General features: G+C 41.6%; 1 protein-coding gene across 1 annotated transcript in view; it reads left to right on the top strand.

The window, feature by feature from the left end:
* Window positions 1-26,943, top strand: part of NDUFA10 (NADH:ubiquinone oxidoreductase subunit A10) — a 42,272-nt gene that overhangs the window by 3,806 nt on the left and 11,523 nt on the right. Inside the window, exons 5-9 of the mRNA XM_075153826.1 lie at window positions 3,058-3,179; window positions 5,827-5,906; window positions 9,704-9,758; window positions 15,791-15,876; window positions 24,008-24,116. Of these exons, the coding sequence (XP_075009927.1) occupies window positions 3,058-3,179; window positions 5,827-5,906; window positions 9,704-9,758; window positions 15,791-15,876; window positions 24,008-24,116 (452 nt within the window). The remainder of the gene's footprint in view (window positions 1-3,057; window positions 3,180-5,826; window positions 5,907-9,703; window positions 9,759-15,790; window positions 15,877-24,007; window positions 24,117-26,943) is intronic.

Below are 26,943 nucleotides of genomic sequence, written 5' to 3'. Positions count from 1 at the left end.
GCATCAGCTTGATCTGCAGGAAGGCGATGGAGCAAATCCTCCTGGAAGCCATTTCCAAATATACGGAGGATGTGAAGGTGATGGAGAATAGTCATCGTAGTTTTATGAAAAGGAAATCACACTTAAAGACCTGATGGTCAGCTCCTCATAGAAGGCTAGCTCAGTGGATGAGTGGAGAGCGGATTTACCTTAAGGCTGTCAGTGCTGTCTCTCATAACCTCCTCATTGACAAACTGATGAAGTTTGAATTCGATATGTGGGTAATAGGTTGAAAAGTGGCTGAACTGCTGGACTCAAAGGGTTGTGATCAGCAGTGCAAAGCCCAGCTGGAGGCCCATAACTAGTGGTGTATCTCAGGGGAGGATATTGGGGCCGAACCAGGTTTAAAACACGGATGACAGGACAAAGTGCAGCCTCAGCAGATTTGCAGGTGATGCAAAATTGGGAGGGGAATGGTTGACACACCATATGTTTTTAGAGCTGTTCAGAAGAACCTGGACAGGCTGGAAAAATGGTTGGATGGTAACCTCATGAAGTTCAACAAAAGGGAATGCAAAGTCCTGCACTTGGGAAGGAATAACTTCAGGCACTCATATACGCTGGGAGACGACTGTCTAGAAAATTTTGCAGAGGAGGACCTTGGGGTCCTGATGGACACCAAGTTGAATTTGAGCCAGCAACGTGCCCTTGTGGCAAAGGATGCCACCGGCATCCTGGGTGCTGCGTGACGAAGAGTGTTGTCAGCAGGTCAAGGGAGGTGATCACCAAATCTGGAGTATTGAGCTCAGTTCTGGGCGACCAGTTGAAGAAAGATAGGAACTTACTGGAGCGAGTCTAGCAAAGGGCCATGAAGGTCACTAAGAAACTAGAGCATCCAATGTCTGAGGAGAGGCTGAGAGAGCTGGGATTTTTTTGGCATGGAGAAGAGAAGGCTCAGGGGGATGTGTATAAATACCTAATGGTATTTATGTGTATAAATACTTGTTGCAGAGGAGTATTGGATGGAACCAGTCTTTTCTCAGTGGCACCTAGTGAGAGGACAAGAGGCAAAGGGCACCAATTGAAATACAGGAAGTTCCATTTATAAGAAAAAAACATTTTTCTACTGTGAAGGTGTCAAACCTGGAGCAGATTGCCTGGGGAGGCTAAGGGATCGCTATCCTGGAGATACTCGGAATACTGTGGGACACAGTCCTGAGCCACCTGCTCTAGTTGACCCTGCTTTGAGCAGAGTGGTTGAACCAGATGATCTGTGGATGTTCCTTCCAGCTGAGTGATTCTGTGGTTTGGGGTTATGGGCGCTGAGCTCCTGAGCGGTGCAGTGTTTCTGTGCTGGTGCCTTGTGGGCAGACGTGTGGAATCTCCATCCCTTGGCTAGGAGTGGAGCAGTTATGTGACATATATGGGAGACCAGCCACAGCCAAAACATGCAAACTTACAGCTGAACAAGTTTGAAAGTCTGTAGAAAATAACTGTAAAGCCCAGTCATCAGCTGACTCCTTAGTAAATTGCTATTGAAATTCTTGTTTCTGCCTGTTCTTAGCACATCTGGCATTTTGGCTACTTCTGAGGTGAAGATAATTGTTTCCTTGCCTGCCTCGTGTTTCTACTGTCTTGTTTGATTTGGCTTAGATTTAGGACGTATGTATTTATTTCTTAACACCTGCTGTAAGTTGCAACTTCTTGCTGAATGAGTTTGAGAGCTGGTTATAATGAACTATGTCTTACTGCTCACAACACTTACTGTGTTGGTGAGGCAAACAAAGCCCAGTAACCCACAATTTATATTTAATATAAAATTCCAACAACAAGTAATGGATTGTACCAAAATCCTTCAACAACAAACATCTTGATTAGAGGTGCTGCTGACTGCTGCTTACTGCGGTGCTAAGCACAATGAGCATTAAATTTTTCACGAACTGTTTGGATTTGAAAGCTTGGCACTATATTTCTGGCTAAGCTGGTGAGCCTTATTGAGGAAAGCTTGCACTTGAGCTGGGTTTAATGGAGCCTGTGCTTAAATTTGAATAGGTGCTTCCCCTGAACCTGTATGGCTTCCTAATCACCAACTATTACCCCAAAAATGCTTTAGGTTATTGATGTGGTAGAAGAACCCAGTTGCACAGAGCTGACCCACTCCTCTCAGATACATTTTTCTATATGGGAAGGTGAGGTCCTCCAGTTCTGTCCTCCGAAGTGGACTCTGGTGGTTGTGTTTTTGGAGAGAAGGTCTGCTGTTGCTTGTGTAGAGCACAGAGCTATTGAGTAACAGTAGTGCAGAGTATGCCTCCAATACAGGTGAAGAGGGACACTGTTGGGTTGGTGACCTCTTAAAATATTTGCTTTACCTCAGCATAATTTTGTGTATGCATCAGAGGACAAGGCAAATGCCTGCCTGATCCTTGGATTTTCCCCCATGGTGGAAGATAGAGTACTTCTTGCAAAGTCTTCTTGAAGCATGTGACTTTTTTCCATTACCACCTTTGCACACTATCATCTTTGTGAGGACGGGGCCATTTATTTCGTATATGAGGCTGTGGCAGAAGGCAGCCCCCACCAGTGGTCACCTCAGGTGACCCGAGTGCTGCAGTCTCTTCCTGATGTTTTGAGAGGCTCTCTCTAAATGATGGAGGAAGAACGTAGGTTTCTGTAAACTGAAGTTGGAAATAAATCCCCTCTTTGATATAACAGATGTTAGATCCTTATATCTCAGTGCATGTAGCTTCTTAGTTTAATTGTGTTTTACTTTCTGTTTCTGGAAGATTGTTTATTCTAAAAACTTCCTGAATCCTACTTGAGGAGAAGCGTACCCTAAACTTGCTATATCAGCCAAGAAGAGGAGACTACGAATACAAAGGTGGGGGATGTGATTTATTTGCAAATAGAATGAGTTTAGCAAATGCAGGAAAAACACCCAAGAAATGATTGCAGATTCATTACCTGATAGGTTATAATTTTAATGCTGTTCCTATCGCAGTTGTCCTCATTTGCAATGTGTATGTGTTCAGGTGGGCTGCCTTTAGCTCTCCAATGTGTTTTGTTTTGTTTTTTATACAGGTCTTGATCACTACAAGGAGATCAAAGAGATCAGCATTTGTGAATTCCTGCCACCTCACTTGGCCATTTACATAGATGTACCTGTCCCAGACGTGCAGAAGAGGATTCAAGAGAAAGGCGAGGTAATTTTAGCTCTTGCCAGTATTACTGCCTGTTAATGTCTGTTGTAATCACGCCCTTATGCGTGAGTCCTGTGGGGTTTGCTGCAGAATTCTGCTTCTGAAAAGCGTCTTGTCCTCTTAGGTGTAAGAACTGTGTGTTGGTGATGACTCTGTGGGTATTCTGGTATGCCTGCTGTAAAAAAAGCAAAAATCAACTTTTTTGACTGCATCGGTATGCTGTCATTTCTGTAATGAGAAGCTCTGTAAAAATCATCTGCCCTTAAAAACTGGCCTTTGTAGCTGCTGTTTCAGGAGTCGTGTCCAGTAATACGCTGCTTGCAGCACGCTCTAAGATTATCTGTGCTTCCTGAGTGCCAGAAGCCCCAACTGGCTGTCCCCTTCTCCAGCTTCCCCAGTTGATTGCTGCTTCAGACCTATGTTGACGTTAATGTGTGGGTCACTTGTGATCAGCAAATTCAGTTAACTTTCTGAAATTAAGAAAATTACTGCTTGGTGCTTTTGTGTTAACACAACGAAACGAACAATTTTAAACCTAAAACTAATTTTGTGTAGGTATTCCATGAGATGTAAAATCCAGGGTGCTTTCTGGCTAATCTAATATAAAGCTGATAAGAAATACAGTTGCTTCTTGTCACTAGTGCAACTTCAATCTAGCCTAAGGTCATGATACGTGACTCTTGCGTATTGTTGATCTTTGACAGTTGTGGGACATTCTCACTTTTGCTCTCAAAATCCTTTGAAGGTGGCATAGTTTCTCTCCACGATGTCTTTTTTTTTAAGTCATGGTATTGGATGGAGACTACTGTTAAAAAGAAAAGAAAGTTAGCTTAGTTTTGTAGCAGTCTTCAAATTACCTGTCTCGTTATATCACCATATTGGATTACTGGGTTATTGAAATAGTCTTGGGTAAGAAAAGCTGTAGGGTACTTTTGTATAATGACTAATCTAAATAAGGTTTTCGGTTTGGGTTCTTCTTCCCCCTTCTGTGATATTTGGACATGTGCTTGTTACTGTTCTCAGATGTGTTACGAGGATTAAATGATGTTTACCTTGTACCTTGTTCAAAGGCTAAGGGAAATCGTGGTCAAGTGAAGTATTTGACTGTTGAAAGCCTGACAGATTCAAAGAAAACTTTGATTTATTACTAAAAAATTATCAGGTCTCTTAAATGCTTGGCGATGCCTGCATCTCTCGAAGTAGAGTGTGTGTGTGTGTATTAGTGTGCTGGGGTGAGCTAGTAGCGTTTCGTTTGCAGTTTCCTGCTCATTTAAGAGGGAGGCTGATGATTGCCAAAGGAAAGTGACTTCAAAACCGTAAATGGAAGGCTGCCCTTGCTGCTTTGTGATCTGCGTGGCCTGAGTTGCTTAGTCTGCTGGTCGAATCATTCTCCCCTTCTGCCCTCCAGCAGTTTGGGCCATGACTGAACGTGCCTCTGTGCTTTAATGAACAAGATACTTTTGTATAGGAAAACCATAGCTTTTTTGTTTTAGCAACTTCAGTGACAGAATTAGAAGCTTCTTAATGTATCGTGGGAACCTGTGCGTTCTTTGCCCTTGTGAGCATAAAGGTCAGTGGCATTTTTTGAGGCCTTCTGGCAGAAATTGCTGGTGTAACTTGTAACTTCCTTGGGGCAGTGGCACTGCTGAACACTAGTGCTTGTTTGGGGATGGTATTTTTGGGAATTCTGCCTTCTCAGCAGATGGAGTGTTTCATTGGTATTCAGCGTGGTGCTGTTGCAGGGCACTGGAAGAAGAAAAGCCCTCCAGTGGGCCCAACAAGCAGAGACACAGATCCTTCCAACATAATAGGCATCTTGGATGAACATTTCAAGCAGGAAATGTAATTTAATTTTAGGATTGAACTGAAGCAACACATGGTAGATTAGAGAAATTCCTGGCATTTTGTAAATTGGCATTAATGGCATTAATGTACACTGTGCGGAAGATGAACTATTTAATAGCAGGTATGATATCCATGAAATTTCAAAGAAAGATTTTGGAGTGGGTGGTTGGAGTGGATGGTTGCCCATGCATTTGTCTGAAACTGTGGAAATGGATGCATGTTGGCCCTCTCGTAGGAAAGGCAGACTCAGACAATCTTCTCCTATTTTCTGGATGATTATATATAACTTCTTGAATGTGCAGGTAGCTAAGTTTGATCAGTCCTTGGAAAGGTAATCTTTTTGAGGCTGTTGATGTAGGGTTCTCTTAGTTCATGTGAACTCAGGGAAAATGAGGTGATTCCTGTGACAAACTGAAATAAATTGGAAGAAAGTTTTTTGCTTTTACATTCTTCTGTTTAACCTGCTTTTCCCTTTCTTTCTAGATTCACTAGTGTATCAGAAGAATCTTACTCATATGGCTAATCTTTAAAACCGTGGACATAATAGTACAGGGCAAAGCAGTGGTTAATGCAGACTGACTTGTTCCTTGGGGTACTCTATATATTTAATGCCACAGAAGAAATTCTAAACACTCCAAATGTTTTAATTCTTGAAACTTTCATTAATGTGTATGTGGCTCACTTGGATGTTTCACTACTAATACAAGAGTGAGCTCTTGGCAATGCCTTCTGCTAAGGCTCGAATCTGTGCTGGTGGGAAAAGAAAGAAAACTCATTTCACAACATTGTTTTCTGTTTGTTTTAGCCATACGAGAAAAAGGTGTCTGCTTTGTATCTCCAGAACATTGAGGATGCTTACAAGAAAACCTTCTTACCAGAGATCAGGTTAGCAAACCAAAATGTTTTGTCTGTTAAGTCTTTGAGTAAAAATATGAGCAAATTCTAAAATCTCTGCCGATATAAGCAAATAAAATCATGTCATGTGAGAAATCCTCCCTGTGCTATGTGGTACAATATTATGCTCTAATGATGGGGTATTGCATCCATGGCATAACAACTATGTATATTTGTGTGTAGTTACCTCTGGCATCTGAGAAGCCTGATGCCAGTGTTAGAATATTGGAAGATTAAAAATGAAGTCTTTTTAGGTGTGAGCTTTATAAAGCAATGTTTTTTGACTCTTAACAGATTCAGTGTGGGTGAAATGGTGTACAGTAGTAAATTCATTGGATTTCATTAATTGACCTACCTAATATGTTGCAAAGCTAATGAGCCCTGATCTGCAGTATGTTTTTTCATCCTGCTGTCTTGAGGCATTGCAACTTTGCTGTCATGGAGTCAGCTACAGGGAAGCATAAACTTTTTCTTAGTTAAAAGACCACTTCAGGAGCAAAGCCAGGAATATGGTCTGTTTGCTCTGCAAAACCAAGTTCTGTCTCTCTTTCTGACAGTATTCTGTATGTGTTTGGCATTGACACCTTTGCTTTTCTTTCTGTTAGCTTGCAGCAGTGGTTGGAGTGCTTTCTTGGAGTGATGTCCAAAATGCCATAGCTATAGCTGTGTGTTTGTGTGACCTGAGGAGAGTGTGAGGCAATATAAGCTTTTCTCAGGCCTTTTTTGAAAGTTTGGAATTTTTCTCTCCTAAAAACTCCTTTCAGTTGTGATAGCTTTGGCTAGTTTCTGGATAGTGGTATGGAGAGAGAGGAGAAAGGCCTGCAGGTAAGGGACTGTTCCCTTTTCTAGTTCTCTTTCTCCACCTCATGAGGCTTACACCTGATAGCCTTCCACATTTTAAAAGGATTTGATGGACTTGTTGGTGCTGGTAAGTAAAGACTGCACTACTACCTGCTCTGAGAGGCTAAAGGTGCTCTTCTCTGGGCTCCTCTGGCTTTCTCTGGCTGGGAAGCAAGAACGTGTGCACTGTAAACTTGAGATGAGACTATTACAGTTTGCCAGCTATCCCAATTCTTATAAAAGAGCTCTGTCAAAAATAAAATTGTCCTAAAAATCTAAAAGCACGTGAATGTCAGCAGTCTTGGTCCCTCATAAACAAATAGCTTTCTGGAAGGGAAACTCTTAAAGGTCACAGAGCCAGGCCTACTTAACATCAAAACGATCTGTAATCGTGCAGGGTTCAATGTGTGCATGAAGCTGATTATTGAGTTACATTTAAGTCAAAGGAGATCTTCAGGTATATTGTAGCTTGCTTGTTTCCCCTGGCTTTCTTGCTTCATCTCCCGGGGTAAATCAGTATAATTGTGTTGTCAGCAATTGAACTGAATAACTTTGTATTGAGCTTGTCATTCATAGAGGGCAGAAGTTGTTGGTGTGATGTATGGATATGCCTCCCAGTGCATCCCCCACAGGTTAGCAGCCAGCACACGGCTCTCAGAAGGAAAGGGGGGCTAAGGATGGAGAGGGAGGTTGGGAAGCCTTGGGACTGTCATCCCCCTGAGGGCAGAACTGTTTTGAATTTACTGGTGAGGAGAAAAATGCTATTTGTTCTTCGGATCAAATCGAGCCCCAGGAATATACCGTGGTGTTTAGTGAGGCTAAATCCTAGGTCCTGCTGTGATTTCAACTCTTTCCCCTTTGTCTGTACATGGTCAGTACGCTTGTTAAGCAAACACTCCGGTTGGCATCCTCATCAGCAGATGGGCTTACAATAGCTTGTCAGATCAATCTTTGTGCTCGGGTCTGAAGAAGGATGTCTCTGTCCCATTGATGTGGGGGAGTTGTGAATGTGTGAGACTTCAGCTTTGCGCATCTCTGGACCTCGCTGATGGCTCGTCCATTGGATAAATATACAGAAGCTTCAACTGTCTTTAACTGTTTGCCGGCTTGCAGAGTGATGCAGTGAACTGTATTCATGCCTGGCTTTTAGTATCTAGGCAGACTAAGAAGTATTTGATTCCCTAACTCTTGAGGATGACCAAAATCTGGTTCAGACAGGCTAATAAGAGTTATTATAGACTTTCCATGTTCAAGCTTATGTTTGCTTGTTTTCTTGCTTTTCTTGAAAAGCAGCAGGACAATAGTCCAGTCTGTTACTTAGCAAAATTCCTGTTATCTTGTTCCATTTAATTGGAGCAACTTGATGCTGCTTGAAGTGGTGTGTTTGACAGTGAATATTTGGCTATCTTAAAATTGGTGCTTCCTTTCTAGTCTGACATGTTTATGAATGTCTTTTAATGTTTCTTTTGATAGTGATTTGTGAGCCTGGTGCTGTGGCAGGTACTACCGCGTGATTTTGAACAGACAGCTTTTGGTTTTTGTTTGATTTTTCTTTTCCTGGACCAAAGCCCTAAGATTGCTAATGTTCTCTTTCATATCTGATACTGCTTCCACGGAGCAGCTGTTTTCTCTTAATGAAAGCCTTAATAATCTGCAGAGTATCAAGTGATTTGATCTGCATTGTTAATGCAGTTGCCAGTATAAGACGGGTGAAGTCTGACCTCTCCCTTTGATTACTGACAATTGATATTGAAGATGTGAGTATGCATGCTACGCTGTCACAGCAGCTCCCTTTGAAAGGAGGCCATTTATTTTCTTTCTGTGACTGAAGAGTCGTGTGAGGCTTCATGCTTTGTTCTCAAGTTGAGAACAAACTCTTTTAAATAGTTCCCCTACTAGGAGCACCAGTTGAATGGCTGACTGTAAGAGCTTGGGGGTTCGTAGGAATAAAAGGCATTTTGTAAATGAACTTTTTTACCAGAACTGTTTTGACTGACCAGTGTTAATGCAGACCAGGAACTAGTTTGGACTGCTGCCGTTGTAAGTTATTTTGATACTGTGCTTACAGCAACACTGTTTAGATTGCCAGCCTTAATCCTGATTAAACCTGGAAGCGGTTGTGCTAAGCAAAAAGTCTGCAAATTCTTCTACATGCTCTTCAGCTTTGCTGTGTGTTGTCTGATATACCGGGCACATTGGGCTTCCATTTTATTTTCTCTGAAGTTTTTGCAAGCTAAAGGAAAGGTCTTCCAGGGCAGCTGGAGCAGGTTTGGGAACAACTTGTACTGAGGGCAGCTGTGTGTATGTAGTGGTGAAATATGTTCATATAGGAGTTCCTACTGTGGAACTGCTTTGCAGGTGACTTTTCTATGAAGGCTGCTGTATGAATAGGAAAACAATCTTGTAACCAAGAAGCTTTTACCTGTCTTAAATGTTTTTCTACTTACAGATCCTGCTGCCTGCATTGTATTGGTTCAGTTAGGTCCGTCTTAGTAAATAATGATGAATGAATGTATTCTTATCTTAAAAAATTACCCACAGGTATTAATGTACTTGTTATAAAATGGAAGGTCTTCGGAAGTTTTGGGTTAGGCTGGTTGAAGATTTCACTTGGCTTCAGATAGATTGGGCAATTGTAATTGGGGAAGTATCCACATTAGTGAAATGGAAACAAATTCATAGGTGGGATTTTTTTTTATTTTTTTAACTCGAACTATGTGGATACCACAGGCCATTTGCCCCTTAGAAACAGTTTTCCACCAGGAAAGAGGCAACTTACAGATCTAATAGGAATTCTATTGTAAGAACTCTGTAAGCATTCTAAAAAATTGAAATGACTCTGGTCCTGTGTTTGTGCCTTTTAACTTAATTTCTGCTTTATTTTGGAGCAGAGGGAGAGGATGGGTAGAGCAGTTGTATCGGGGAATTCAATTTTCTTCTCTTTTCAGTGAGACCAGTGAAGTTCTGCAGTATACAGCGGCTGAGGCAGAGGATGTGGAGAAGGTAAGAGTTTGTTGCATATATTGATTTTTTTTTTTTTAAATTTCCAAGACTGAAATGTAAAGAGAACATGTTGTCCTAGACAACAAACTTAGTTAACTACTTAATGCATTTAGTGTTTGTTGCTATGGCAAAGTTCTGGGCTGGGTCTGTACTAGAATTATTTTGATGAGTGAGTGTTGCTTTGTCAGAGTGGAAATCCCACCCCCCATCCCTTTTGCCAAGATACCTGGCTATCTGAAAAGCAAAGCCCCTATAGACCACATGATTATCACTAACAATTTTTTTAGTGTCTTTTGTCTGATCTAACTTATGGTGGGTGTTTCCAAATTTTGTTTGTTTTTTCCAAGCAAATCCTGTGAGGGAGGTGGAAACTGCATTTCCTGAGTCTCTGCTGGGCTGTGCAGTGTTTAGCTGTTCAGAAGGGAAGGAGAGAAGTTTGGGAAAGTGTAACAGGCTTTCCCAAATCAGATGCAAAAAGAAAACAACATTTGCTTCAGTATACTAGCACCTGTCCACCCACCTGCACTACATTTGGCAGGTAGCAGGCCATCTTACTGCAGAGGTTTGTGTGTAGTTTTGTGGGAGCGCTTCCATCTTGCCATGGAACATGTCTTAGAGCCTTTCCTAGCTAAGCCTCCAAGCCAGTGCTTAACTAAAGATCCGTAAGCCCAACCTTAGCATTCATAGCACATGCCTTTGTGGATTTCTTTTTTTTTTTTTAAAAAAAAGCATATTTGAACGCCTCTAAGTGCTGCAGGAGGCAGCCTGTTACTGCTGTGCTCACTCACTGATGGACTGGGTTTGACTGGGATCAAGTTAATTTTCTTTGCACGAGCCCATATGGTGCTGTGCTTTAGATCTGACCAAAACAGTGTTGATAATGCACCAGTATTTTAGCTATTGCTGAGCAGCGCTTGCACAGCATCAAGGCTGTCTCTCCTGTGATTGGGCTGGGGCGTGCAAGAGGTTTGCGAGGGGACACAGCCAGGACACCTGGCCTGGACTGATTAAAGGGATATTCCACACCATGTAATGTCATGGTCAGCAATAAAACGGGGCGGGGTGGGTGGGGCAGTTTTTTCCAAACTAGCTGTTTCTCAGAGCAATCCTGGAAGCAAGGAGCTAGAAAAATCTGGATCTCTGAGTTCTGTTCCTGCTGTTTGAGTCAATGATAAATCTGTTTCAATTGAAGTCTGCTGTAAAGTTTCCTCTCTTAAGCCTGACTTTGGAGGAACAAAGTGTGGATTTTAGTTGGCCTCGTGCATTACTGTAGCTTGTACCTAGTATCCTTGGTTCCCATGCAAAAGCCTTGTGTGAAGCAGGAAATATTGGTAAGGACTTTCCTGGTCCTAGAATTTTGAGCCCCATTAGCTTCATTGCTGTATGTTTCTATGCCTTTTAGTTCCTTCCCTTTATGAGAAAGTGGTGGTGTCCTACATTGTGGGTCCTGCCCTGTTGTGGCTGGATGTCGGGACACTCATGCACTTGGTTATAGAAGTTATAATTATTAACCAATAGATTTAGTGAGGCAGTTTGAGTTTATACCCACAAAAAGGGTTGGTGGCTTCAGTATGGCAGCAGATAAATAGAAGTTCACTGTAAAAACACTTCAGGGAGGCAACTGCTTGCAAACAGCTGGTTTTGGAGTACTGCAAAAAAGAAATTTCTGAAAATGAGGTGGTTTTGGAAACTTTACAAACAAACAAAAAAACAACCAAAAAACAAAGGCCGTTGCCTTTGTTCTCAGGTAACATTATTTATGCAGGTAGCTACCTGTGACCTTTACCAGCTGACAATTCTGATGTGAATCCTTCTGTATCATTTTCAGGAAGGGAAAAAATGACTGAAGAGGGTGAACCTTCACATTTTGTCTTAGTCCTGAAATTGTTTCCAAGTAGCTCTTGAATGTCTGAGGTTTCAGTCTTTTGAGTACCCCTCTGAAAAGTCAAGAGCGCAGCATCATTGTTCTTATGTGCATAAAAAAAAATGAAGTATGGCTCTAGTGTTAACAAGGTTGGGGTGCCCCTGCTTTTGTGGTAGGTGAATAAGGTGTATAGCAGCTGGTAGGCACTTTTTGAAGTTCACACACCTGCAGCCACAGTGAGGATTCTGCTTTGCAGTGAGAAGCATCCTCTGTGGCAAGAAAGATCAGTGTCCCAGGAATAATATGTTTTCTGCTGTGTTTTTAAATTTTTTTTTTTTTTGAGGGACAAAAATAGGGAAATGGGAAGAAGCTGAAATGAACAAAAAAACGAGGTCAGGGTGTGGATGAGAATATTGAGCAATTATGGTTAATTTTTCAGGGTATCATAAAAGAAAGGATAACAAGATTAGAGATTTGTGTTTCAAGAAGGTAGCCATGGATGTTTGGTACAAGAAATAAGAGAAGGTTGGGATGGGGGGGTTATTTGCTTGTTTTCTCCCCTTCCTTCTCTGTGAGCATGTCTTGAAGTGGTCAGAATAAAGCAGTTTGTTTCCTCCCTAGATTTTTTGTAATAAAACCCATTGGTAGAGATTTTATTTTAATCCTGTAAATTAGGGTTTAAAGTCAGTCAAAAGCTCTTATTGCTCAAGTAGAGAGTCTGCTAAGCTCAGCAATCTTGTCGTCACTGTACATAGGGTCATCAGTATGCACTGATGTAGTTCTTAATTTGGTTGGACAAATCTGGACTAGTGGAAGAATTATTTTGAAGTCAAAGTACAAGATGGTATCGTATTTTCATTGTTAGATGTTAACTATAGAGATTGGTACTGTTTCCACTTCAAAGAATAAAGTTGGTTTTTTCCCTTCTGTTCAGATTCAGTTTACCTTTGGAATGAAATAGTTGAAATTTGGAAATAAGCGCTTGGCTTGTAGGGTGTTTGTTTACACAGGTGTATCTTTTTGATAGATAGCAATGTTTAACTGTTAGTTAGCTTCAGTTTATTTGCTATGTGATTTGGGAGCTTGATTTTTTTGTGACCTAATAGTTCAATGGCTTTTGATTTGCTCATAGCAGACATACACAACTTAGAAATGACTTTTGTTTCTAAAGCGTGCTTTAAAAAGATCAGTCTGGGTTTCATATTGTAATTAACATTGGTTGTGGTGACTAAAGGAGTAGTAAGTGCTGAAATGAGCTTCGTTAGGGTGTTTCAGACTGCTCTTACATGAGGATAAAACTGGGAATAAAAAGTTGGCTAATATGTATGTTTAAAACTTTTTTTAAAAGCCCTGGATATTAAAAAAGGAGTGGGGGTAGAAAGGAAATAACTTAAAAATTTAATCAAAATTGTTTCAATTCCTCTGTGCTTGTGAATAGTGTTTTGTATTACGTATCAGTTTTATTCAGCGTCACCAGCTTGCGTAAACTGGAGAAGATGGTGAAGATGGGAGGCTGCTGACAGACCAGCTTTGTGCCGTGTCCTTGGCACAGTGAAAGGCTCCAGAGCTAGCCTGCATGAATTTTTCAGTTGCAGGTGCTGTATGTGGGCTGAGCTCCTTCCTGCAAGCTCTGGTCTGAACTCTGTAGGGTTGTGGCCTGCATTGCTCCTTGTGTCTATGTCTTGCTTAAAGAAGAAAACTGTGAGGAAGAAGTTTGGGGAAAAGGCAGCTGACAGAGCAATCTATCGGGTTTGATGTCTTTGTCCCCAGAAATGATATGAATAAGAACAGTGTCACCTTCTGCCACCCCCCCCCAGCTCTTCCAGCAACAGCACTCACCAGATCACTGTGAAACAAGCTTAGAAATTGCAAGCTGTTCGTATTGGCTTAGTTGCAAAGATTACAGAAAGGGGTCTCATTATTGAAAACTGTTTTTCCTAAATCCTACCATGCTCTGCAATATATTAAGGCCTGATCTCTCCTGGACATTGTTAGCACAAGTTGTGCTATGATCAGGTTTAAATCATTCATTTGCTGCTAATTCCTAAGGGGTGCCAGGGCACTCCTTATAAATTAAGAAGCTGCTCTTCTAGCCTGGTCGGGAGGCTGATACCATTGTTAACAAGCTGCTGGGAGAGATATCTTCTGATATGATAATCAGAGTGTGCAAAACTAATTTGGATCCAGATTTCTTTTCCCCCCCAACATATTCTGAGCCCTATTGTTAGCAACTCTATTATTAGTCCTATCATCAGCCATAGCAGGGAGTTTCCAAAGCTTTGCTGTGGAGTAGAGAAGTAATTGCTTTTGTATAGCTAATGGGAAGTATGGTGGAGGTTCAGCATTTAAATTAAATAATTAAAATAAATAATGGATATTTGAACTAACTTACCATACAACTTTCTTCCTGTTTACATCTTTGAATGCTTGTCTTGGGGAGTTATGTTACAGCAGTTTGGTAGGAAGAAGCAGTTTCTAAATACAATTTTGAAAACTCTTCTAAATGTCTGTGGTGCAGTTTTTTGTACTGTTTTTTGAAGATTGAAACATTTTTCCGTCAACAGGTGGATTTGTCGTCGGCTTTTTTCTTTATGTAAAAAGTAGGTTTCCTATGCTCTCAGCTACAGTATCTGGTTTGCCAACTTTGCCTCTTTGTAAGAGATCAAAAATGGTTAAAGAGCATCTAAACTTGCTTGAAGTTTTAAATATGCTTTGGTGATGTCATGTCAACGTATTTTTTAAGCAAATCTTTATCAGCAAAATTAGTCTTTAAGAAATGTAGATGCCTCAAGGAAAATGATCATGCAGTCATATCTCTAAGCCATTATTTCTCACCATAAAAACATAATACTGGTAATAGAGCGGACCTTTATAGTTGAAACTACTTTATAACAGCACTTTTTTATTGCCTTTTAAGTAGTAATAGATAGGATTTAGTGTTTGCTGTGATTGCAGGGAATAATTATAGTGGATTTAATATACAGTAAAGAATAGAAGCATTTTTCATTTATTATTCTGTAACTCACTTTATTACTGGCATCTGCTTACTTGTTGTCAATGGATCGACAGTGTGTCATTAGGATTTTGGTCCTGACCTCATAGCTTTATCCTTTGTTTCTGGAAAAAGCCTCTGAAAAGTGGTGTTTGGAGCTGTAACAATCCACTCCTTCCCAAGTTGCTTCAAGGTACTATCTCCACCTCATCAGGCACCTTAAGTGCATCTTCCCAACGCTAGTTCGGGTTTCCTTCAGGTCTAGTCAGTCGTGTGTGATAACCTCAGGCTCGTGTTAAGCGATTACCCAGTGGGCCGGCAAGATCTGTTTTCTGATGGAGCCAGTCTGTAAATGAAGCTCAAACATGGGATTGATAAGTTTGGGGATGCTGGAGGAGTGATTTGCTGAGCTGGTGTTACTTGTTTGAATGATTCTGGGTGCTGAGCTGTGAGTTTCACCTTTCCTTTCTGCTCGGGGTGCATGCATGCATGGGTAGGTCTTGATGACCGATCAAATCAGGAGCCTTTGGACTTCCGTCGGCATGGCTGCTTCAAGGGTGTTTGAGTTTTCCAGCCTGAAACATATCTCAGTTTCTGTGATGTGAACCACACAGCAACACTGAGACGCAATTGCCACAATTGCTTCTCAACCTGTCTCACTAAACCATTTTGAAAAAAAAAACAACAGGCTTCCTATGTAGCATGATGGTTTTTGTTTGCAACAAAAAGGGGATAAATTTAGACTTATTTCCATTTCCTCCTCATTCTACCTTAGAGGTGGGGTTGTACCTTCTTTGCTTCCTTTCAGCCCCAACGGCAGGTTAAGGAAGAGTGTCTTGAATCAGGTAAGAATTTGGAAACAGGGCACCTTTCAGCTGATTTATTCCCTGCCATCCTCTGCTCACCAAGGCTGAAAGCACCAGGAACTTTAGAGCTATCCCCCATGTGTCTGCCCAGTGCTTATGGCAGGGCCATGACCTCTAGAAATATGACTGGGAGATATGTTAGCTGTAAACATTTGCATTGTTAATACAGCTTTAGCAGTGAAGCCTTTTTGCTGGGTGACTTGTTCAATAATATATTTTTATTATTTCATTGATTTGGGGGACGTGTTCATTGATTTTGGATGTTCTGATCAGACCACCTCTTAGTGTGATTTTTATCTTCTGATTCCAGGTAATCGAAGACATTGAGTACCTGAAGTTTGACAAGGGGCCATGGCTGGAGCAGGATGATGTTTCTTTCCATCATTTGAGACTTTAGTAAGTATGATGTCTTCCAGTAACTGAACATTACTTAGCATCAGATCTCAGGGAAAATGGTTAAAGCCTTGAGGTTTTAAAGGTATGTTTATATTTGCACTCTGACTCGTTTTTTTTTGTCAGAAGTCAGCAGTGATAGCAGGCTTTTGTAATATTGGTGCTTGGCACTGTAATAGTGTGGTGTTTTGCTGCTGCTAATAATTGATTAGACAAGAGACTCCAGATGAATAGATTCCGTGCCATTAATGAAGCGCAAGAACTCTTCAGGCATTTCCTAAGTGCTGTGACCTCTGGTTCTTACTTTTGGGAATGTATTTTTGTGAGCACTTCTGTTCCTGGGTGATCACAAACATTTTGTTTTAAAACAGAGCATTTATGCAGTTGGCATGGTGGTTTCTCTACTGCCCTAGCAGCATGACATCTTTCAACAAAGCTTGTTGACAGAGGAACCTTGTAGCAAGTTTTATATGTGGTGCTGTTTAGATTGGCTGTGTTTAGATTGTTTTTTCTAAAATTAGACTGATTTCTTATGCTGTCTGCTTTTAAATATCTTTCCAGCAGTCAAGAAGCTGGCTGAACAGAGTATAGGGGGGAAAAAGGAATCAAGCAAACTTGGGTGACAGCTCAATAAATCATTTCTTCCTTTCCCCTGACTCCCAGTAAATAATCCTAAATAGAAGCTTTAATCCTAATTCATGGAATGAAGTGTTGCAGTTGCAGTTGTTATTCATTCTCCATAATAACAAGGGGGATTGTAAAGTACAGCAGCTTAAGGGTGGTTTTTGTTGTTTTTTTGTTAAAGATCCTTGTCTGTCTAGTTGGATGTGAAGACATCAAACTCAGATAGTGGAAAGTGCCTTGCTGGAATAGAATCAAATTTGATTATAATAATTCTTTGCAAGCACTCTGATTCTGTCCTCCAATTTAGCTGTGGGGTGCTACTGGTGGGGCTGCATGTCCCCCCAGAGCAATGCTGAAAAGAGAGGTAGTCCTCCAAACTCCCAAAATACATTGAACCGAATCATTGATGCGTCTGTAAAGAAGTGAGATCAGACCTACACTTTTATCCATGTGTTACAGATGAAGCATCAGGAGTGCCACTCCGAAGTCATGTTGATGAACAAAATGTTCAATGTTCTCTGGATAACCCCATATAAAGAATATATTTACACTTGCAAGACTATTAATAGAGATAACCTTGCACTGAAGTGAGACAGGCTTCCCATTTTGCTAGAACTTCATCTTTAGACTGAATATGCAGGTAGCAAGTGCAGTATAGTCACTACATTTTTAAAATAAAATGTAAGCATTATAGTCTCTTCATAGTTATTTCTGGTTATCTCACAGGCTAATAGAAACAAGGATTTTTTTAAATTGAATATCTGCCTCTGAATTTCTGTCTTTATTGTGACAGGCATTGGAATATTAAGTTAAACTTTTTTGCAGGCTTCTGATATTCTTTGCCTTTTACTTTTATGTGCTGTTACTTCAAATGCCTCCTAAAATTAGAGATAATGTTCCTTTTCTACGGCCCTTCTATCAAGGGGTGAAGGTAGATCGCAGAAGAGCAGTGTTGGCTGGTGTCTAAGAGAAACAAGTCATGATTCGGGTGCCCTTTAAGAGGTTTCTTTGTGTAATGAAAGGATAGCATCTGGTGACTTAGACCCTGCAAAACTATCGAAATCAGATTTCCTTTGAAAGAGGAGTTGCTTGTTTTCCTATAGGTTCACACTAGTACATGTATTAAGAAAGGATTATTAATTGCAGAGTGTAGGAGGGAGTTAAAGGAAAGCATACAGTTAAAGAGCAGTGTATTAAGGTATTGTATGAAAATTGTACTTCGCAGCTGTAGAAGGGAATAAATTGCATTGATAAGGACTCAATTTTTCATTGAACCATGGGGGAGGGTGAGAGGGTCTCCTGTACAAGGCTCTTGTCATTGTAGATAATACAAAATTATTTCTTCTGTTGGCACTGTGTGGCTGTTATGATCTTACAGTGCAACAAACTGCTAACTTAAATGTTCATATGGTTTGAGTTTTGCTGTTTCCCTTTCCTTCAGAATAGCATTGTCAAGATAGTGTTCATGTTCGGACAGATGATGAATGTGCACGGTGTTTGCTTTGAGCCCTCATTTGGTGCTGGGGTACTAGGGGATTGATCAACTGTGTAACGACAGATCTGGTGCTAATTTTGTGCTCGTGCCTTGCTCAGCTGAATGAGGAAATTGTGGGCAATATGTTGGGCAGCCTGGGAGAAGCACTTTCATAACTTTTTATAAAAAATGTGTAGGTTTGGACATAATCTCTTCTCATGTTAACTCCGGAAGTGCAGGACAGACATGAGTCTCCCATCACAGCTTGCACAAACTTCACTCATGAAAACATGTCAGGCCCAGTGCCAGACAGGGAACAGATGGTGTAAGGACCGAACAAACACTGCAGGGAGTCTGCTGCATGTCTTCAGTGTTGGAATAGCATCCCGGAGCATCAAATGGCAATTTCAGGTGCTAGTTCATGAACGTTAAAGCTGATGCTTTCCTCACTTTTTCCAATGCCCAAGTAGAAAAGAGCTTATGGTACCCAGCCTTCTGCAGATTTGCAGGTGTCCCATGCCTACATTAATTTGTCCTTTCGGAAAGAGTTTTTTAGCACGTTCCTGGTGGGCTGCCTGTTCCATATGCCGGCACGTGCTGCCCTCTCGTGGGTGTTTCTGGAATGCTGCAGCAGGTATTTGTCTGTTTTTCCATCCGCAATTGCTTCCTTTGCTGACCTCCCAGCATTTTGCACAGCCCACTCGTTCTGACTTGGGCTGTTTCAGATCTGATGCTGTCCGGGAGTCGGGGGGGCAGCGCGGCGGGAGGCAGGGCATTGCAGTCGTAATCCTGCTCCGCTGCTGGCGTGGCTGTTGGCAGTTTCACCTCTTCCACCTTCAGCTTCTACCAGCGTGTCTGGGGGAAGGGTATCGATGGGCAGGGGTGAGGATAACTTTTTCATTGCATGTATATAGGGTCTAACGCACAGAAACCCCAGCAGGGCCTCTGACTACTTTGGTAATGCAAATAAGGAAGCTAATCAAAAGAGTGAGCCGCACCCATATAAAATCAGTTGCATAATGATACCTTTTATCTCCCCGCCTTGCCCTCGAGTACTCTCTCCCTTGCCCTAATAGAGAGTAGTGTGGTTGTGGGACTGAGGCATGTCTTGGTAAAAGGTTAAAAATGTATATATTTGTTTGTATGTAAGCTGGAGGGATCTCCCAGAGGATGTTCTCCACATCTTTCCTTCCTCGCCAAGCGCTGTGTCCAACAGAAACCACTCTGCTGGCTTTTTGAAATGTGTCAAGGAGTTCCTCTGTTGCCACTGCACTCTCTCAAGCATGTTTTATCTGTGCCCTTCCCAGTGAAATCGTGTGACTGTCTACATGCATTGCAAAATAAATAATGTTTTGGAAGGAAGAGCTGTGGTTTGTGTAACATCCCCTGTGTTACTTTACCAGCTGTTGCGGGCAGCTCACTGTATTTCATCAGACAAGTCCACGGTTAAATCTGTTACATCTCCACAGCTCCTTCAGAATTTGCTATAGCAGAACATATTTTGTATAGGCAAATTTTCGGCTTTTTTAAGCCACCACTAATTTAATTTTAAAAAGATAGGTATCGGCATTTGTTTTACCTTGATGAAAAGGGGATCTGTTTCCATTTGGAAACAATCTAGCCATGAAATAGTTTGCCACTCTCATCTGTTCAATTTTGTTCATTAATAACTACTAGTGTGCCACAAACCCTGTGTAGTAAATCCTCCAGTATTGTATTTGGCGGGACATCAGACATATATTTTGAGGTTGTTACTGATGGACCTTGTATGTGCAGTAACTAGTGATTTTTAAGTTTTCTTGACATTTGTTTAGCTCTTGAAGCTATTGCTAACCCCAGAGTTTGGCTTCTATTTCCTTTCTGTTCATTTTGCTCTGGTTAAATGAAACGTTGCAACGAGGAAGCATGGGAGTGAATGAGGGAAAGCGACCCTCAGCACTGTTTCACAGTGTAATCAAGCATGCTTAGCAAAGGGCAGAAGTGTCCATGTTTGAATGTCTGTCTTGTCTGATTTCAAATAGCAGGACTAGAAGTGCTTGCAAGAGGTGCATTGGACTTGGTTTTGAAACTTTTTGTCATGGAGACTCCAAAATCTCATAAACCACTCATTGTAAAACTTCTGGCACTATTAAAAACTGCTTCCTTTGGCAGTTTTGCTTCTCTCTTGCTTCAACTGAAACAGTTCTTTGTAATTTCCTCTTTGTGGTGGCTTTTTATAGATTCGAAGAACTGTTGTGGCACCTTCTTACCTTCTCTTGCAAACCTGCTTTTCTTGGGAAGCTCTTTTTTCTTTCTTGGTGTTCGTGGTGAGTGCTTGTTGTTCACTGAGGGAGTGGCCATGGTCACCTTGGGCATGGCACACTTGTTCTGCCTAACCGAACGGTGGAGTCTGAGTCCCTTTGGTAAAAGGAGGTCTGTACATCATTGCTCTGCCTTTGCTTAGTTCTGGAGAAAATGGGCAAGGAAGAAATGACAGGCAAGGAAGGACACACAGCCCACTGCTGTCCTACGTGCCTGCTGAATGAGCGCAGGGACAGAGGAGGTCAGTACGGTAAGAGTTGGATGGAGGAACCATCTCTCCCACCCAGCTCTATGTGCCCACGGTGTAAGCCAGGAGCATTTCTCCTTTCCCCTGCTCTCACAAGCATGGGCAAAATCGTGAGCGTATCACACGCTCGCTGGCTCACTCGCACGTGTTGCAGCCTACCCATGGGAGGCAGGGAAGCCGACCGCAGCAGGGGTTGAGGAGCCCTGGCCGAGGTAATAAGGGTGTGAATAGCAGAGGAATGAATGCCACCCACTCGCTCAGATTCAAACCTGAAACATAATAACCGGTCGGTGAGAAGCTGGTTTCAAGGTGTGCAAGAAAATAATCTGTTTTCCAGTGAGATCCACCTGCTATTTCTCAAGTTACTTTCATGTTTAAGCACAGAAGTTAACTTGGGATGCTTTTGTTTTGCTGGCTATAAGCCTCTTAGGCCAGTGAATGCTTTTAGGTAGAAAGTGTGGTTTTCTAATACTGTGTGTTGTCACTTCAATTTTTGTGATTATGCCAGCATCAGTTGTTGAGAAATCATGGCTCAGGCTATGCAAACTGGTCTTTCTGTTTACTTGACTTTTCGAAGCAGTCTACTTTACCCTGCCTTGCACCTTTAGCAAATAAGATCATAAGATTTTCTAATGTTCATTGCGGTAGGCAATCTTGGGACTTTGTTTTATACATAGGTGGGGGAAAAAAAAAGCTAAGTTACTTGTGTGTCATCAGGTTTCTGCAGGTTCCCTGAAAAATTTGTGTGTCCTTGCTGTAAGCTGCCTGTAAGGGAAGCAGGACTTCCTCCTCTGAAAAGAGGCAGGAATGTGTCAGTCCTGATTCCTCAGTACCTGCTCGTGCATGTCGTGCTGGACATAATGTGTGAAGTGGGTGTGTAATAGGTGCTTTTGGAGAAGAGATGAGCTACCCATTGCTAACGTACTTACGAATGTGATTCCTGTGTATCAATGGGAAGAGCTCTAGCTAATAGGGTTATGGACGGTTGCAACAATGGTGAGCTAAAATCTAATGTTCCTACGGTATTAGGACCGTGCAGTTACTTACATGCTCTCAGTTAAGTTTGAAATGTCACATAATCTTATGGGCAGGTAAAGCACGCTCTGGGAAGCTGTGCTACTGCATGATGCGAGCTGCTTCAAGAAAATATGGTTAAGTGCCAGAAAATAATAAATAGTGATACTTCTGTGCTGGGGGAGAGAGAGAGAAAACTGAGGAAACATCAAAGGTGCCTTTAAATGCTTCCTGCTGAGCAGTGAATTAGTTCTGGCAAGTGAATGTGGTTTTGTGGTTAAAGACATTGTTGTGGCAGGTGTCTTTGGGTGGTGCTTTTAGTTAGTATTCAAAGTTACTTCTTAAGGTACAGAGCAGAGCTGAAGCTGGAGAAGCCATCTTTGGTAGCATGATGTTTGTGTTTTTTTGTTGTGCAGTGGCTGCTTTGGAGGCAGTGGTTGTGAGAGCAAAGAATTTTTAAGAGCAGCAGGTTTTCATCTTGGCCACTAACTAAAATTGTGCCTGGGAATTGTCCTCCACAATTGCCATTTGTCTGAGATTCATGAAGGAATGGGTTAACTGCAGACCGATTGACTACTAGACTCTGTATGTGTCAAGTTATACTTCATATATTCCTGGACAAATTTTATCTGCTTTCTCCTACAGACTTGTAAGATCCAGCACATGTGCTCCTACTTGACAGAGGGCTGACTCTCCCATTTCTGTGGGAAGAAGGGACGGAGATGTTTATTCACTGATAGACTAGTGGATCTTCTACAGCCTCTGCTGTTAAGCCTGAGCTCAGCAAGGTCTTTAAACATTGCCTGCATGTGGTCCTGTTGAAATCAAACTTCTTAGCTTGCTGTCTCTGCTCTCTGCACAATGAAAATGCAGATTAAAGCTCGCAGCGTTGGTACTGATTATAAGTGTGATTGCAGTATGGACTGTACTTAAGGAATGAAGAGCTGGTAGCTGAAGCGCTGCTTTCTGCTGGGGTATGTTTATTTTAGTTCTAGGTTAATTAGCAGTGCATATTAGAGCTGATTCCTTCTCAGCAGAACCCTGAGAGAGGAGACTTAGTAGGTGCAAAGGTGCTTCTTCCAAAGTATGCTGGGATTCAGAAATAAAACCAGTTGCATCATCAGATCACCACTTTGGACAAGCTCTTCCATCCCAGCTCAGTTATTCCAAGCTGTCCTGGAGTGGGAAGGCTGGGAGTGGCCCACAGGAGGGCTGGTGCTAGCATGTCATGAAAAGAGCTCTTGCTGTGTTGGTGAGGAGGCAAAGGAGGGCTCCTTTTCCTGGCTTCCAGCATGTGAAATACACATTTAATGTATGTGAAGATAGATAATGTAGTAGTTTATAGGAAGCATCTTTGGTGTTCATCCTGGCCTTGTAAAAGGGCATTTATTATTACCTTTTCCCACCTCAACTTTTACTAGATTATTGTCTTTCCTTACTAATTTGTCTGTAGTAGGAAAATTTGCAGTGTGTGTGTCAGGAAACGTTAGCAGACTAGTTGTTGAAGCTGTTCAGTGCTGTGAGGTAAGGTCCCGAAATTTGTAATTTAGGGAAAAAAATTAATTGCTTAAAGATTGTTAACTTTGCTTTGGTCAGGCTATACGCTTTATGTGTATGTAAATATTTGTAAAGAAATGGAATTCATGGAAAACAACACAATTTGCAGTGTTTCAAGTGTTGAATTTAGAATTTGGTCACTGTCCACTGCAAATGGATGTATTTTTCCCCAAATATGTATAGGTGGCACTGTTGGTCTACGTATAATTCCAGTATGCAGAAGGTGGCTTTCTAGCAGTTTCTCAGACATTTTAAATTTGGGGTATTTGAAAGTGCTGGCGCCGTGCAGCATGGATTTTTGGTGGATCCTGGTATCTGTCGTTACAGCTGCTGCAGCAAGCTTCCCCTGGTTACTCTCAGGCAGGATGCTCGAGGCACTGCCTGCTTGCAAACCGTGTGATTGCCTCAGTGTCAATCCATTTAGGATGGGAATTTGGGGAAGATCACCACCTTACTTTAATCCTTGTGAGGGTTCATTTGTGAAAATTAAGCGATCAGGAGGCAATTAAATGAAGTTGATATAGCAAGATAGTGTGTGGGATTCAATAAAACCACTGGTTTTACCTTGCTTATATAGGAAAGCAAAAAGCCGGAGTTGCCTTATGGAGAAGGCTCCCAGGAATGACAGAGCATGTCCAGGGAGGAAGAACACGGGGGAGGGAATGGAGAAGCAGGGAGAAGTTGGAGCAGGAGCAAACTAGAGGCAAGGAGGTAAAAAACCCCCACGGGAACTGTGTGAGGAAAAGGACTATGTATTCATCGTAACTGGAAAAGAGCCAAATACTGTGGAAGTATTATTTAACAGAAAAGTGGTTCTTTAATATTTGGCCAAACTCAGAATTGATGTTGCTGTCTTTGGGGCAGGATGTGGACTAACTGCTCCTTTTTCCTTCCTTTCCTTCTTTCTTTCCCCTCAGTGTTCAGGACAAAGATGGAGTGCTTGATCCTACAGCCATCCCTCGCTTCATTCCAGAAATCACAATTGGAGGCAATGAATATGATAAAATCTATTACGAATATCGATCGGTAAGTAATACTGGAAGGGGAGCAGTTGTATGGAAGCCAGGCAACTGTCCCTGCCAAGGTGTAAGCACGTTCGTAACTGTCCTGTGCACAGCCTGGGTGTCAATCTCATGCACAGGGATACACATTTCTAAGAGTAAGTTCTGGACGTTGCCCAGATCCCCACCTTTTTTGAAGTCTAGAGGCACAATGAAGCAAATGGTTTGTTTCATAAGCTGATTTTCTTTTTTTGATCTTTAGATGTGGACTAAAGGATAAGTGGTTTTCATTTGTTTTTGTTTCTCCTGCCCCGATTAGTCTCTGACCTCTGAAATCTAAAATAATCCTTTGAGTCAAACAAGAAAATTGGAAACCCATGGCGACTTCTATGAAGACGACTGCTTATAAAATGCTGAGGGAGGGGGTGTTTTTTCTGGAGTAGGCTGAGGAGGTATGAATGTTACATTGCTTCTCAAAACTGTTGTTGCTTTAAATAGTGTGTTTCTGTACGCAGGCACACATCCAAAGCCTGTTGTGGCCCAGCGCTCTCTTACACCTCATGCAGGCTCCCACACAATGTTTTAATTAGCTTCTTGCCTTTCTGGTTCTGGAGACAACAGCTTCCAATTGACTTAGCACTTTGCCCTATCGCTTATTGTTATTTAGCTGGCATGGGGTCCTCTTGTACCACGCGGTGTTTTCTTAAGGCCCAGGTATTGTAAATTCTCATTAGAGAAATTGTGGAACTGATGATAATTAATACTGATTAGACAAACAGAAGTTACAGGTGATGGTGTATTTGCAAGTTGGATTGAAATAATCTCTCTGCCACTGTGTTTTTTAAGCAATCACTGAAGACAAAGGAAGGAAGATCTATATAAATTTTTGTAAACCATGATTTGCATAGTCAAAACACTATCATTTTTCTGTTCCTGTTGGTATACAGTCTCTTACTGAAATTGAAATGTAAGATACAGGTTTGTGGACTTGTTTGGAAACTCCGGATTACCAATTTTTTCTTCTGGAATAGTCCATTCAGAAGTCCCTGTAAATATTCAACATAATTCGCTCCTCCTCAGCTAACTATACAGTGGAGAGGCTCATGCTGTTCTGCCTCACTTGAGATGTAGTCTTTCCAGCTTGTGAAAGGGGCTAAAGCTAAAGGTTAAAGCAGCAGAAATCATCTCGATACTCCTTGAGGTTGTCTAATGGGTTTGAAAACTCCCTGGTCCATCTGAGAAATTGCTATCAGAATTTCGTGCTTCTTGGTATCACTTAGATTTTTAAGTCCAAAACTTCAAGCTCAGACTAAGGATTTTTGGAGTCCTTCATTCCAAGAGACGTCTGTGCGTGTGCAGCACATATTTCAGAAGGATCTGCTGCATGACTTGTTGCCAGCATGCAACATCCATCTGTACTGAAAGTGCCTTTCTTCTCGAAGATGATGGGGTTTTTTGGCTGAAATGTCACTTTGCAGTGGAGCTGGGAATTATTGAGGCTGCCTGACACACAGCTAGATGTGACCTTGGTGTTGCGTGCTGAGAACTGGGGGTAATACTTCTGAAAGCCTTTTTTTCTCTAACTGTACAACAGCACATTCCTCTTTGTGCTGGCAAGAAGCTGAGAATGCCCTGGCTCATCAAATAGCTGGCTTCCAGGAAAAATTGTGACTTGCCTTGCAGATGTAGCAAAGGGATGCTTAGGAGTAGGAATATGAATACCTGGGAAGGAAAGCGGGCTCTTGGATTGCTCTGCTCGATGCCAGTTAGTTGACAGCAGAAGCTGAACACTGTCAGTGCAAAAAAACATTGCCAAAATATAATCTCCCTTCTGCAGGCATGCTTTTAGGCCCTGATTCAGGAAAGTACTGTGGAAAGTGATAATGTCCTTTGGAATAAGGAGGAGTTGTACATTTCATGAAGCATTCTGTTAAATTCAGGCAATACTAGCTACTCTTTTTCTCTCGTCTGAATGCTTAGACACTTGTAATCCTTCAAGGATGGGGGGGTCTATAGGGATGGTGCACAATGCAAAATGTGCTGAGTTTTCCTACTTCCCGTAAGCTACTGGAAGGGGAAGGGAAGCACAAAGCCAGCCCCACCTGCCGTTTTATATTTATATTCTAAGAATTCAATTCTTTGTGTTGAAACTTTGAAGATCTGTGTTTTTCCCTCCAACTTTGTTTAGCAAATGAAGGTGTGAATTTCTTTGTAAGGCAAGGCTTATATTCAGAGTTAATATAGCATGAGACCAACCAGTGCAGACAGAAAAAGCAGATGAACTTCTAGACATACAAATCTTGGCTACGAGGTTGCTGGGTCTAACGAAAGGGAATCGTAAACCCTTGCCTTGCCCATGTTTATGCAGGGATGGTTATAGCTGTGCTACCACTTTTGCATTTGAAGACAGATAAAGGTTTTGGGCTCACATGACTTGTAAGTAAAGACTTAATTATGGTATAATTACAAAACTTTAACTTTTCCTTGTGGGAAATACGTGCTTTTAAAGTTAGTGTAATGATGTTTACCACATAAATACAATGATTTGCGTAGGGGATTTTTTTCCTCAGCAATCCTATAACTAGTCAGAAATCCTTGATCATACCAATAAGCAGCAAACTGCTGTGCTTTTCAGAGTTGCATGCACACAATTCATGCTGCCTAATAATGGCGGTTTTCAGGGATTCGCAAATTCCAGGCAGAAGCTGTTTATTGTTCAAAATATGCATTAGTCAGAAGCAACAGAGAAGGAGGAGGAAACGCTCTTCAGAGTCCAAGATTTTAGTATATGTGCCTTTCATGCAAAATAATGAGGTAGCCACATACAGCTCTGAATACTAGAAACTTGCTTT

This window comes from Calonectris borealis, chromosome 6, assembly GCF_964195595.1.
Source record: "Calonectris borealis chromosome 6, bCalBor7.hap1.2, whole genome shotgun sequence".
NCBI lineage: Eukaryota > Metazoa > Chordata > Aves > Procellariiformes > Procellariidae > Calonectris > Calonectris borealis.
Note: the sequence above shows the minus strand (reverse complement) of the source record. Positions and strands in the feature narration are given on the sequence as shown.